At 39.8% G+C, this 14,642-nt stretch overlaps 1 protein-coding gene across 3 annotated transcripts in view; it reads left to right on the top strand.

Annotated features, from left to right (window-relative positions):
• The window catches only part of RBMS3 (RNA binding motif single stranded interacting protein 3), a 440,168-nt gene that overhangs the window by 286,873 nt on the left and 138,653 nt on the right, over window positions 1-14,642 (top strand). For all 3 annotated transcript variants that reach the window (XM_026064203.1, XM_026064206.1, XM_026064204.1), the window contains exons 5-6: window positions 5,079-5,236; window positions 13,994-14,073. In XM_026064203.1, coding sequence (XP_025919988.1) covers window positions 5,079-5,236; window positions 13,994-14,073 — 238 coding nt within the window. The remainder of the gene's footprint in view (window positions 1-5,078; window positions 5,237-13,993; window positions 14,074-14,642) is intronic.

Consider the following 14,642-nt stretch of genomic DNA (forward strand, 5'->3'; position numbering starts at 1 on the left):
AGATCCACATACAATGTTATATTCTCAACATTCCCAGAATAAGTTTGGAAGATGGAAAAAGGAGTTCTTTGAACTAAGGATCAGTGATAACATCCTAGAGCAAACTGCTCCAAGGAGTAGTAATGTAGGCTGAATAAAAAGAATTGATACACGGGGTTCATGAATAAAGCAAATACACTTGATTTCCAGTCCTGCTGAGATTACAGGAGGTTTGAGGTCCTTCTAGGGGAAGAATAACATCTCCAAAAACTACTGGCCCCTCCCTACACATGTGTCTTTAAAGAATGCATTACTGAATGCACTACGTAGAGTCTCAGCCTCCTCTCACACCAGCAGAAATTGTTATTTTGGCTTTTCATGAAATTCTTCCAAATATTGTCTCAAGATGGGAGGGAAGATCCCATCTGAGCGTTGTCCTTTCTTTCAAGAGTGGGTGGGAGGGTCCAGCATAGCAAACAACAAATTGGGTTGCAGCACGCCCTCCGCTGGGTTTTATAATTTTCAAATGTTGGTGGAGTAGTGCATTTTAAAGCCTCTTTTCTATAAAGGTCTTCTGCCTCTTTGGCACAGGCCTTGCAAGCTGAGTGACTGACTCAGTTCTCACTAAAAGGCAATGTCAATATTTCTGGCTATTTCCGCGGTACAACTGCTGCTGACTACTGAACTCCCAAGTCTTGCAGCAAGACACCTGCTGCTGAATGTCTGAAATGCTCCAGTGCTGAGATTTAATCGAAATCTTCTTTGAGACCTACTCTTAGTTTGCTGTATTAATACCTTTAAACCTTCCTAGCTGTGTTTTTAGCCGGTTTTGGAGTGCCTATCAGTGACATGCACGCACCCTCAGCCAGAATGGCATAACACGTGCCTGCTGTTAATGCCACTGGAGCCCATCGGCCAGAGCAGGCGAGATACTTGACTACAAAGGTGGTGAACTAGGCTGGGGCGGGAGCAAAGGGAGCTGCAAAGAGCCCTCACAGTTGTCTCGAGAGGACCTTTAATTGCCTTAATTTCTTCTTTTTTAAGTGGGAGCCCATTCTGTAAGACTCTGCACACACACAGACCAAGACCCTGGAAAGAGTTCAGTCAGGATGTGAGAATATGCTGGGATTGATTCGGACCGGGGCTGACCGGATGAGTTCACCCCTGTTTTTGTGGGGACGCAGTGCAACTGCAAGCCGTGCATGGAAAATGTGACCCTCCTAGGGCTGCTGAATAGGACACCTTGGCTAAAATGCGCTTCAGTGAGGACAGCCAGGAGCAGGCTTGCATGAGTGTCTTGAGACTGTGCTTGCAAGTTTGCATGCCTGGAGCATGAGGCATCTGCAGCTGGCACGCACAGTCGCTTCCCCCCTCCCTTCAAACAGCTCCTTGGCCTGRTCTTATGTCTATTAAAGAGCAACATTTGGCACGTGGCATCATTTTGTATGGCCGTTGTGTGCCAGGGTGGCCCTGTCCCACATGTGGGGGATGAAAGGACCTGAGGGGCCGGCGTGCCCTGGTACAAGGCTCTGTTAGGTTGCACGTGAAACAGCCGTGCTGACGGCCCTCCTGTTCCTGGGCAGTATGGAAAGAGTCCCATGCCTCCCAGGAGAGTCCGGCGGGGGAGGTGTGTGCATCCCTCAGGAACATCGGATGAAAGGAGTCGGACCGGATGAGGAGCATGTGCCAGCACCGCTGAGGGGCAGCGGGGGTTTCTGCACTGCTCCCCAAGATCCCGAGGAGCCGCCGTGCCGGGGCAGCGCAGCCTCACAGGCCTCGTGGGGCAGGAGCCCGCGAAAGGCGGTGGCAGCATCGGGGCGCAAGTGGCGCTGGGCTGCAAGGGCTCGTGTGAGGCAGGACCGCTGGCTGTGGCGCCGGGGCACGCTGTTTTCTCACCGCTCTTTTAAAGCGCGCTTGGCAAGAAGTTTAAAACGCTTCAGAAGGCTTCGTCATCGGGAAGGCATTTCATCTTTTTCAGTTTATGGTGTGAGATATGGTTTCTTTGGGGTTATATTTCTCTGTAAAGGAAAGGAGTATTTCTCTAAATGTTATATTCGTGTAGTAAGGAAAAACAACGTTTGTTTTTTTTTTTCCATCCTTAGAAAACACTGTTGTGTCGTGAGGGTAGCATGAACGGCCTCATCTGTCTCCGTCTGCTTACTGCTCTTGTTTATCATGTTGATAAAAGATACGACTGGTAAATCCGTTTGAGAGAATGACTGTGGCCAGCTAGTATTTCATTCATCCTTAGTGTGTAGCTAAACTTTCCATGGATATTTAAAATGACTGCATTTAATCCTTAGCACAGTTAAAAGGCTTATGGGTTCTTATTCTAAAAGCAAAACACTTTGGTGGCAGTTCTGATTTATTTTATTTGTTTGCCACAACTTGAAAACTGAGTAGTCAAAAGTTCTCATTTTTAATATTCTTTCTACTGGAATGAATTGCTTCAGTGAAAGTAAAGGATGTTGTGCAGTTACTGATGCATAACTCTGCTTTTCCCATATTACTCTGTCCTCTGGCTTTAGGGATCTCGTCTGCATAATATTGTTGGGGGGGGGGGTTCTTAATATTGACAAGTTATATCAATCCCTTAGCACTGAATGGTTGATTAATCAAAGTCCTTAACAAATAGGTAGAGGTTAACATGATAGTATAATCATTTTTGAAAAACTGTGCCTGTTGGAATTGCAAACCTTTCTACCCTGATTTGCTTCTAGAATGCCTCTGCTTTAATTGCCTCCATTGACCACACTTTCAAAGCAGTTAGTAGCAATGAAGATGTTTCCTAATCTCCCGTATCTTTAACTTTCTTTGGCCTGTGTGGAAAAAAAAAAAAAGTAGCAGGCAATAAAACTTAAGTAGTTTGCGTACAGACAAGAGAGATGTGGAAAAAATTAAAGAAGATGATAGAAAAAAATTTTTTTCAAAGCTAAAAGTATAATCTGAAGCTCATATTCCTCTTTTTGCTTGCCTACCTTCCCTCCAGGCCTGCTTGCATGATTTCCCTCACACTATCAATACCAGCACCAGTCCCAGTCCCTCACTGATATTTTTCAGTTATTGGAGAGGAGTTAGCTTTCTGATCAGTATGAATGTAAACTGAAGTGAGAGAGAAAGGAATATGACTGCTGGGACTGGAAAGGGAAAGAATGTTTTTTAGATCTGGAGTTCATGACTTCAGTTTACTGTCCATGTTTGGGGTTTTTTTTCTTCTCCTGCTCCCATTACTGTAAGGTGTGATAATAATTGGGTATATTTTTATGGATTGCAGCTGAAAATGTCTTCCTTGTTCTTCTGCTGTTTTGGAAAGTGATAGTGAATTCAGCCTGTGCAGTGATGTGTTGTTTCTTGGGGTGATAGATCTGGAGATGCACAGGTAAAATGCAATGGGCATTAAGCGGTATGTCCAAAGGCAAGTGTTCACAGCTCTCAGGTCAGAATCCAAACTATCAGTAAAAAACTGATACGCCTCCTGATTTTGGACCCTTTGGTACACATTTGAAGTTTCTCTTCTCATCCAAAAGGGCTAAAATTACCCTTGGGGGTCGGGGGAAGGAAAGCTGAGAGCTTTCCTTGGCTTCTGATTTTGATATTTAGCTAAGCTAGACTTTATTTAGTCGTTTATGTCCCTATAAAGGATGGGACGTGTGAATCACAGCTTGGAACTCAGACTTCTGCTTCCCTTCTCACAGCCTTGAATGTGTAAGGCAGTGAAAGAGCAGACATCTTAATTCTGTCCTGTCTTTGCATGTCTTCTGGAGATGGGAATATGCCTGTGATTCTGTGTTTGACAAGGCACGGTTGCACTGACTTTATTGGGGGTGTAATTTGGAGCCAGTTCAGTTAAAGTGGGACAAATGGCTGCTGGACTCTGTATAGTTTCTTCATGGTAAGGTTGTGGTGTTGCAAGGTTGTGAATCTGCTTTTAGGACACCTCGCAGCAAAAAAAAACCCAGTGCTGTTGCCACATGAATCTCACAGTATTGAGCAAGTGCAAATTAATTCTGTCCATTCAAATATGTAATAAAAAAAATCTCAAAAAATCTATCTCAAAAGACTTTATGTTGCATCAGGTACTGTCTGTCTTACTGCAGCCAGCATGAAGGTTGTATCATACATTTTTGCTTACTTAGCATTAGCTAAAATTAGGTAGCCATGCCTGATCCAAACCAGGCTKGTATTGACAGACGACCTGATAGTATGTAAAGCTGGTATCAATGTACATGGAACCACAGCCATGGAAATTTGCACGGGCTTAGCCAAATTGATTTAATGTAACTGGGACCTGGTTGCCTGTAGACAAGGTTTTTATTTAATGTTTTTCATACGCTTGTTTTACATGCTGCATCTATGGATCTTTCATGTTTCTTCTTAGTAGTTTAGCAAACAAGAATAGAAGCAGGAGTGTTTGCCAAAATGAGAAGTTTAGCCTAAAATTCTGAAATAGGAATAAAAAGCTGCCTTCAAATTTATTTTCTCAATTATTCACACTGAAAATGATATTTTATAAGAAATTTTAGTTCTATCAAAGAATAAACATGTGATCTATCTCACCAAGGCCTTTCGTCTGGACCGTAGAAAACCCCCTACAGTTAGTTTTTGTTGCAAATTATCTGCCAGGATGTTTCTGATTTGGGGGGGAGGGGATATTATGGAAAATATTCTATGTTTTCAATCAACCTGGCTCATGATGAACAGGTTGAATGGGCAGTCTGCAGGCTGGAAAACACATCTGCTTAAAACATGTGTTGAATTTTATTTATTTATTTTAACAGCATATTTGTGGAAATCATGTTTTCTTCACAATCCGTTGCTAAATTAGAACACAACCAGCTTGTGCATCAGGGCAATTTTCTATAAATGAGTAGTGTCACTGAGTTCAGTAAGAGCAGTCACACACAGAGTTAAGCACATTAATGAGAGTTTGCAGAAATTTGGCAAATATGTTGTCATCATGAACAGATTGCCCAGCTTTGCTTCTAATGCTGCTATAAATTCTTGGCTTGGTCCTGTTTTGAGTAGCCTTCATTGCAGGGGCCATAAGCTGTTTTATTATGCAGAGTCTAACTGAGAATATTTCTCTTATTCTGTCATAGCAACAAGAGCAAGATCCCACAAATCTATACATCTCAAATTTACCCGTTTCCATGGATGAACAGGAACTGGAGAATATGCTGAAACCCTTTGGACATGTCATTTCCACCAGAATATTAAGAGATGCTAATGGAGTCAGCAGAGGAGTCGGCTTTGCCAGGTGAAACCCTTACTCTATTTGATTTATGCATTTCTTTTTGGCTTTGGTCCTTTGCAAATGCTGTCTGTTCTGTAACTCTGAAGCCTCATAGCCATGGAAAATGCAGAGCAGCGGCTTTATCAGATTGTGTGTCTGTTCTTTCCACTGAGCTGAAGAATACCAATGCAGAAGGATGTTCATTCATTGCTCCAAAAATTAGTTCATTATGTGTTTGCATGTGGAAATAAAAATCTCCAGGAATAGTGAGCTATCCATGCAGTATCAAGCTTGGATAATAATAAATGTCCTACAGCCAAAAGCACACACTTGGTGAAGAAACTGTTGAAATGTTTAGCAAAGATTTTGTGACAAGAAAAAGTAAATTTTTCAGTTGGAAGAGCAAAGGAGACAGTAACTGAAGAAACATGGCTTCCTTGAAAATGGCGAGGATCCCAAACCTATGAGAAAGCATTAAGAAGAAATATTTGCATACCACAGGCCCTGTCGGAGTAGTCAGATATTTTAGACTGAATGGGCAACATATTATTACAGTGTATTTCATTGTCAGTTCAGAAAGACAAGCTTCCATGTTTACTCTTGGGGAATATTTACATAGATTCTCTTCAGCTAGAAACACTCTTAAATTATATAGTTTTCCTTTCAAAAGCTGAGGAAGAGAGAGCTGTATATAGAAAGGGATAGAAAAAACCAACAAGGAGAAGAGAAATTTGTAATTGTGCTGCAAAATCAGTCTTCCATTTCAAAAGAAAAAGCAAAAAAATAAATCCCCAGATCAGTGTTTTTACTGAGCATCATAATGTTGTACTTCATAAAGGAGGTGAAATGACTGAGTCATCTTGTGAATTTCACAGAAATGTACTGTATCTTGGTGTATCATGGCATTTCTGTTAGTGTCATAACACTACTGAGTAAAATGGGGTACTGTATGGTAAAAAGGTAGCTTGCAAAGATGGAGGACATTGTAGTGTTACCTCTGTCCTCGATGTAAAAGCTCATAATGCACAGAGAATGTTAAGATAATACTGGTTGAATTCAAATGGAAAAAGGCAAAGCATTTATGGTGAAAGATGGCGTTCTGTTCTTTATGCATTATCACAGTTAATGACATGTTTTTTTCACTAGATATAAATTAGTGGAACTCAAGGATAAACTTGCATTTTAAAACTTGGCTTTGTTTGTGGGAATGTGTCTAATTATGTAACTCATTTCAAAAAAACATATAACKATCTAACATGAAGGTTGTGTAACTCACCAGGCAGACAAGAATGGGCTCCGTTGAAGAGTACAGCAGAACTTGACTTGAACGAGGCCAGAATTTCTCAAGAAATTCATAGCCATAGTTCAATGTTGACTGTTAACTTTGCCTTTGCACTACTAGAATTACCAGTACAAGCTTTAATTACATGACCACATGATCTTCTTTTTCTAGTAAAGTGCTATTCAGTATCTTTTTATAGCATCRCTCAAAATAGATGATTTTGTTTAGCTTTGCTTGTAGTCATGGAGGTTTCATTGTAGTGTATCTACAGGGTGAGCACATGCTAAGTGGTTATAAATACAGTACAGCTAGGGGGTGGCAGCTGTATTTCAGTCCAGATAATATTTCAGAAGCTCAGATCAGCAACCACTGTGGTGATCTTGGCCATTACGTGTTCAGACCTGGGGCCTTTTTTCACAGTGTAGCTATTTAAGGCATTTTCCAAAGACGGAAGTAGGTAGGTAGTGACAGTATTTTACAGAAGAGAAGGCTGAAGAACTGAGGCTGTGGTTAGAAGACACACTGGAGAATTCACACAGGCAAAGTGGATCCAAAGCACTGGTGATATTCTGCTAAATGAGAGGGGGAATATTTAGAGAGGGAGATTTCTGAGGGTCAGTGATGATGCTACTTTGGAGGCAGAAGACTGTCAGCAGCACCATGGAATAGAGAACAGCCAGGTAGTTTAATGATACATTTGCGAAGAAGCGAGATGCTTTGTCCTTTCTTATTTGAGGGTTTAATTGAAGATGGTTGAAAAGATGCTATAAAAGGTGCTATAAATTTAACTTGAACAAATCCATCATCTGAGAAGGTAGTGCACGTTTAGATATTATGAGGAACATTCTTACTTTCAGTCAGAAAAATGATCTGTCAAATCCTATATCTTACCCAGGAAATTGATCTATAATTGGATATCTCAATGAAACTGGAAATCCCAAACATACCACAAGACTTTGTGTGGTATCTGTAAAATATTCCAGTGCCTGTGGTGATAAATTTCCATTGAAAGGCCTCCCTGGAAGGGGCTCGTAGTGACACTGTGAGCACTAGAGAGTCCTGTGGAAGGAGAATGTTATGTTTGAAACCCTCAAATTTCCATCTGGCACTGTATACTGGACCAAATTTTGCTAGATTCAGTATATCTATGAAAATATTGCTGAAACTGGGGCTGCACTTCCAGAGAGTTGCAGACCCCAGAGAGGGACAAGTGAGGCAGGATCTCAGGACAAATATCAGTAGGAGAGCATAACATGAAAATGGGTATGAAACCGTTAAAGGTGAAGAGAGAGGAACAGGGAAAATTAGGAGCCATCAGGTAATTTGGCTGAGCAATTTTGATAAGCCCTCAGTACAGAGAGTTTAATTGAAGGACTCCATAGTGTGTGCACACCTTTGGGCACAGAGGCACTGGGGTGTACATCAGGGAGGGACTTCTTGATACCACTGAATCAATGAAATAAAAATTGGTCTTTAGAACCCCACAGTAAAATCCCATTAAGGTATTATTTGAGAATCTTCCCTGCAGAGATAGTAATATAAATAATGCTGTGCATACATGTACCACACTCAACCGAACAGCAGAGCAAGAATTTTATGGGCCCTTTTAAATGATAAAGTGCAAAGAAAGTGTTAGAAACCACTAACTTTTTTTATTTTGTTTGCTGTCTTGTAACTTAAAACGACCTTGCAAGATTCACCCCCAAGCGATATTTTGCAACAAAGTCATAAGCCTTTGAAAACAGAAATTTATGATGGAAATGCTGACAGTCAGACAGTCAAGTATTGCACTGCTGGCGGACACCAATATAATACTTAACCTGAGGTGTGAAGACAGTAGCATAAATCAGCCTGGGTCTAGGTAGAAATGACTGTGTTCATACTATTCTCTTCCGGTAACACAAGAGAATTTGTCCAATGTAAACTGTCATAAAAGAATGTTATGATGCTGTTCCAGGGAATGACCAAAGTCGAGAGATTCTCAGTTAGTTCCTCTGTCACTGCAGAGAGAAAGGAAATATTGAGGAGATACATCTGCTCCTTCATGACAGATCTGGGGGGATCCGTAATGGAGAATTCACCTGTTTTGTTGTTTGGAGTTTTGGCTCTACCCTTGTCTTATGGTTAAAGCTCTTTTGGTAGAGCTTTCAATGGGATGATTTTCTCTGCTTGCATGTGTTTTTTATTAAAATTTTCTCATGCTTATCTGCATTCTACATGTATTAGGTTTAGTCTTTGGAAATACTATTTGATGCAGTGACTGAAAGCGAGCAAGAGAAAATGGGAAACAAGATTTTGAGCCCCACACAGGATCATTATCCATTTATGCAAGTTTTGCATGGATTTCAGTAGAAATAGATCTGCTCCAGACTGCACTGAAGCAAAATGAGAGAGTCTAGCCTTTAATTTGTACATGCTTTTCATTAAAGGAAGTTTTGCATCTTTCAGGGTTTTACAGGGTAATGTAGGTGTCATTTAGTCATCGGACAACCTCCTGTTGTTCATGCAAACAGAAATGAACATGAAGAATATACAGGCAAGATGTAGTGGAAAAAGATAGAATTTATGTGAAATAAGGAGAACTAGTCCAAATGAATATCCCTTCCTAGTCTATAAATGGCAAAGGGAATAGATTTTCCACCATAGAACAGATTTAAACCAAACAGTATAGCCATCTTAAAGCAATCTCTTACCAGTTGAAAAGATGGGGACACAAGATGCCTGAATCAGTTACAGAAGGGAAGAAAATCACAGATTGCAGCTATATCACAGCTTTTGAATGCCAGAAATTAAATCAGCAAAATAAATTAAAGAAATCATTGACCATATTGCCATGGAAGAATAAAGAGCAGAATATAAGGAGGACTGGGGGCTAAGAAACCTCATACTAATAAGAACTATTTTGTAGTGTCAGAGTATTTAAGACCAGAAGAACATTTTCTCTGACCTCTTTTATATCACAGGCAGTTAAAGTACTCCCAGTTACCTAATATTGAGGTATTTCTTGTCTTGGACTAAAATAAAACTTTTAGAAGAGATTTGAAGATATCGGCCAAAAAAAATGCCACCTCTTTTCTAAGTAATGTGTTCCAGTGGATCATCTCCCTTGTAGTTAAATGTTTCTGCCTAATTTCTCTTTTAAATTTATCTGGTTCTTCTCATAACTTTCTCCACAAAATTAAAGAGCTACTTAATACCTAGTTTATTCTATGCACAAAGGTACTTATGCACCACTATCAAACTGCCCCTCTAATCATCTTTTTGATAGTCTAAAGAAATTTGAGTTCTCCAGTGTGTCTTCTAACCACAGCCTCAGTTCTTCAGCCTTCTCTTCTGTAAAGTACTGCCACTACCTACCTACTTCCATCTTTGGAAAATGCCTTAAATAGTAAAGAAAACCCATTCCTCCAAGATTTAGTATTCCTACTCTTATTAATATAAGAAAACAACAATATTCATATGTTGATCATAATATAAATATGGTAGTAACAATTTAATGAAATTCAAATATTTACTTGGAATACAAAAAACATAGGCCTGATTCCCGTTTACATTATTATTATTAAGCAAAGTGACTGTAGGGTATATGGAAACCAAACCCACATTTTTAACCACTAACTGGTGATTAAATGATACTGAATATTTCTTATGTAATAATTATGTAGTCATCATGTTATTCTTTATAGTGTGTATTTATAAACTTTGTTTTGTGACAATGCATTGGTCTTTAAAAATAAGCATGTGAAAGAGCTGTATTTTTACAAAATTTCTTTTTTTGTGTGTGTGCATTTGCATTGTGAAGGTTCCCTATTACTTATAACAACATATAATGGCTACTTTGGAACCACAATGGTCTATAGAGAGAATAATATGCATCTTTTAAATGACCTAGAATAAATATTTAATAGCAAGAGGTGAACCTCAAATGATCTGGTGGCAATATCTGCTTAATATTAAACACCCCTAATTGTTTGTTCATTTACCAATCATATTGAAACATCTTAACTYTGTAAACTATGGCTAGAAAAACTGTAAGAACAGCCTTTCTTTTTAGATTTTCTAAATGGCCTTCCTTTGCAGTTGGTTGGAATATACTCAGTCTAGGTACTCTTACCATATTTGAGAACTCTACTTCTGAGTCTCCAGAACCAGGAGACACGTACAAATAAATTCTGGTATTTTTGTTATTTTCTTTGTTTTAGATAATTATTTGTACCGTTAAAAAATATTAAACGAATCTGGCTTTTGGCTTTGATAATTTTTTTCTGCAATGCATTTCTTTACTCAAACTGATATTCCTATGCATTAGAGTTATCTTCAAATTGTATTTGAATGTGAATTATCATCTAAGATCCTTTTGGAATCAGCACCAAAAACATACTGTTGAAGAGAGTTTGATACTTGGCAAATGGTCTGATCAGAAGCAAATTTCTATTACCTTGTGAAGCTGATGTTCTCACCTTTCCAGCAGGAGAGTTGAATATCCRTATCTTTCAACAGAAAAATTTTAAGCATCTAAGATCTTTTTTTTTTCCCCAGAATATTATCATTTGCCACATTTTTCTTCCTTCAGTTATGAAAAAAACCCCAAACCTAAAAAATGGGTATAAGAATGCTCTTGCTGCAAGTTTACCTGTGCTCTGATGACATTCTTCTGTAGGAAACTTGTCCCTGGAAACTAGCTTTTAACATGTAACGTTCCTGTTAGTGATATTTTTATTAAATAGCAGTCTCACCCATTCAACATTTAGAAACATTTGTATCTCAGAGCACTGGAACAGGTTGCCCAGAGAGGTTGTGGAGTCTCCTTCTCTGGAGATTTTCAAAACATGCCTGGCCACGATCCTGTGCAATGTGCTCTAGGTGACCCTGCTTGAGCAGGGGGGTTGGACTAGATGATCTCCAGAGGTCCCTTCCAACCTCAACCATTCTGTGATTCTGTGTGATTCTGTGATTCAGACAAGATGAACAGATTCATGGCAGAAAGCATATTTTGTCCCTCTCCCTCAAGTTTGAAGATACAGTCTACACTAGAGGAATTCCACAGCTTTTCAAAGAAAACATAGGTAGAATTTATTAGTGTAGGCTAAACAAAAGTGCATTTTTCCTTGGGGCCTTTCCCAGGTATGACTAGTCTTCCTGGCTAAAATAAATAAACAGAGAAAGAGGAATCTCTCAGTCTGTGTGTGCAGATGGATAGCTTCAGCTTATGGGTAGGCACCCAGCACAGACATTGCCACCTACACAGTTAATGTTAGTCAGTGTCTGAACTGAACTTAAACCAGCAGCTTGTGGTGGCAAGTGTCAGACAATTTTAGTACTATATCTGGTTGCTCCCTCCTCTGTAGTGCTCATTCTTCCCTGTGCATCAGTATTCTAACTAAATTAAAAGCCAGAACACAATTTGAAAAAGTGGTTTCTAAAAACAGAGATTACTTATGCACATGTGAAAACTATGATTCACACGTATATGCTGTTGGGATAGACCTGATTAGGTGGCGGCTGGCGGGCCGATGAACGCCGAGCTGGGAGGAAGGACGTATGCGTTGCAGAAGGCACGCGGGACTCAGGTAGCCGAGACGGCAAGCGGATGCAGCAACACGTTACTCAGCAACACGTCTGAAGGGAACACGTGTAGCCGGCTTTGTCTGTTATGCTGTCTTTTCAGTCGGGGTTGATAATGCCAGTGTTGGTTTCAAGTGAAGCGTGTGCCAGATTACAGATAGCTGGCAATGGTGTTTGAGAGCGGTTAATTGTGAAACTTGAGACGAAAATGTGCACATTCTTTTTAAGACTGCTATTCGAATGATGGCCTTTTTATCCCGGAACACTGTGGGTTTCACTCTTATTCTCTTCCCACATAAAATGCATGAAGTGCACTGAGTCTCTTTCACTTGGCAGCTTATATATTGTGTTCTTTGAAGGGGCCGCTTTGCCTTGTTAAAATGTGCCCCATGTATTAAAATGAAATTGTCACTGCTGTGTGGTGCAACATAACATGGTTTGACACTAAGTGCCTGCAGCTACAGCAAACAGACTTTTATTGCATTTATTCTTTCAGAGACAAGAGTCTCTAAAGGCTCAGTGCAGACATTTGCTTAGTTAAATCTGAATGAAGCCAAAGTGAACAATCTAAGTTGCTGTCTTTGGGCTTGTAGAAATGGCCCAGCCCACATGATACGGAAGTAAAAATGGTGATACAACCCAGAAGGGACAATTTTTAATGGTTCCACCTGAAACAAGATGACAAAAGACTTTGAATTGCTCAAAGTATTAAAGCATTAAGTAGGCTTTTTTTTTTCCTGGTGGTAGTCGTGAGGTGGTCCTTTGAACTCTAACTGTTACCCTGGGAGGCAAACCCCTGCTCTAAGTTCTGTGTTGAGACTCTAATCCGTGAACTACACAGAAGGCATATTACTCTTTCCCACCACCATGTGATAGGAAGGGTGGTGGATAAATTTGTTTTTAAAGATCTTAACTGGCAAGAAGTAACTAATATTTGTGTCAGTGGAGTTACTTTGGAGGGAGTACCTGGAGATAAAAACTAGTATATTGAAGGAGTGTTGACTGTGGTTTATAAACACAGTTTTTCTAGAGGGAAAAACTGTGCAATTATTAGCTTCCTCTTTTCTCTCTCCTTTCTTTTCCTTTTCTCTCTTTCTTCTCTCAAGCATTTCTGTACACACTCTGTAGCAGAGTCAGCTGTTCTCAGGACCAGTGTGCAGTCAGTTTACAGGATCTGAAGGAATTGTGAATTTTCTAATGTGATATAAACATGGTTTAGGATTCAGCCAGTAACTTTGTATTTTTTACAGTTGCTTCAATAATATATGTGCTAGTTCTGTGTTAATGCTTTATTGTCTGCATGCTGAAAGTCATGCTTGAGGTCATACAAGATGAAGAGTAGGTCATTTCACCTGCCAGTATTACGTGCAACTTCATGTCTTCACCCTGAATTTGGCTTTATGCAATAGGCACATACGCGTTCTCTTTGTCTTGCTGTACAGTCCATCTTTGCAGGGTGTTTTTTTTTTTTATCATTGTAAACCTTAACAATTGTTGCTTAATCCTCTGGGTTGTTGTCCAACTCCTGTACTTTTTCATGCCTTTTGAGGTTATTTTGGGTGCACAAGGAATCTGAAGAGGAGTCCTTTGCCTTTTCAGGCAGCACATGACGCTATAAAGACTGTCCTTGTTCAGGGTGACCCCCAGAGTCAAGCGCGAGCTGTTCCTTGACACCGCCGCAGCTCAGGCACAGCTGGGAGAACAGCTGCAAGCTTTGAGGGTGGCAGGGTCTCACCGCTGGCCACACCATCCTGTAATGAGCTCCACCGGTTTCTCTGGAGAAAGCGGCAAGAACAGCTTTTAAGATTTCTCTCAGCATCTGCACTTGTCCTTTTCTCTTCTTTTCCTTTTTGTTTTTGCTGACTGAACATTTTCATACTGTTCTAGTAACAATTTTTGCCTCTACCCCCGTCCCACCCTCTTCTCTTTTCTAGAATGGAGTCTACAGAAAAATGTGAAGTAGTAATTCAACATTTTAATGGAAAATATCTGAAAACCCCACCTGGTCTACCAGGTAAGTGTAGCCATCACTTCTTTACTGAAATTTAAAATTCACTGAACGGTTTAGAATACAGGAGTGCTGGAAGGTATGTTGGGTTTGGCAATATTACTGGCCCATCTAAGAAGGCATACAGCTTTTCTGGTTGAAGCCAATCATTTATGACCAATAAGAACTCAGTCCCTGCCCAAGTTAGTGTTATTCAAACATTTATGTCTGACAGTAGTGAGTTTAAGTATGTACAAAAATCATGTTGTCTTACTAAATTTTTCCCCTCTTTAATGCATATATTATGTGAGATTTTTTTTTTCAATTAGAGCAAAGAACACATAATTAAATACCTGTGCTTTCATTATTACCTAGGAATATAACTAAATTGGCAACTGTGTTATAGGTTATAAAAGGACCAGGATTTCAGGTTGTCAGGATCCCTTTAACAGCAGCAGCTGTTAATACTAACTGAGGGTAGTTCGTATATGAAGTGATTTTATAACATTTGTACTTGCCATAGCTTAATGAAGTCTTGTCATTTCCTGACAATATCCATAGAATATATTCAGTGGTGTAGCCCTGCCACATCTAAA

Source organism: Apteryx rowi, unplaced genomic scaffold, assembly GCF_003343035.1.
Source record: "Apteryx rowi isolate R43461 unplaced genomic scaffold, aptRow1 scaffold_210, whole genome shotgun sequence".
Taxonomy (NCBI): Eukaryota; Metazoa; Chordata; class Aves; order Apterygiformes; family Apterygidae; genus Apteryx; species Apteryx rowi.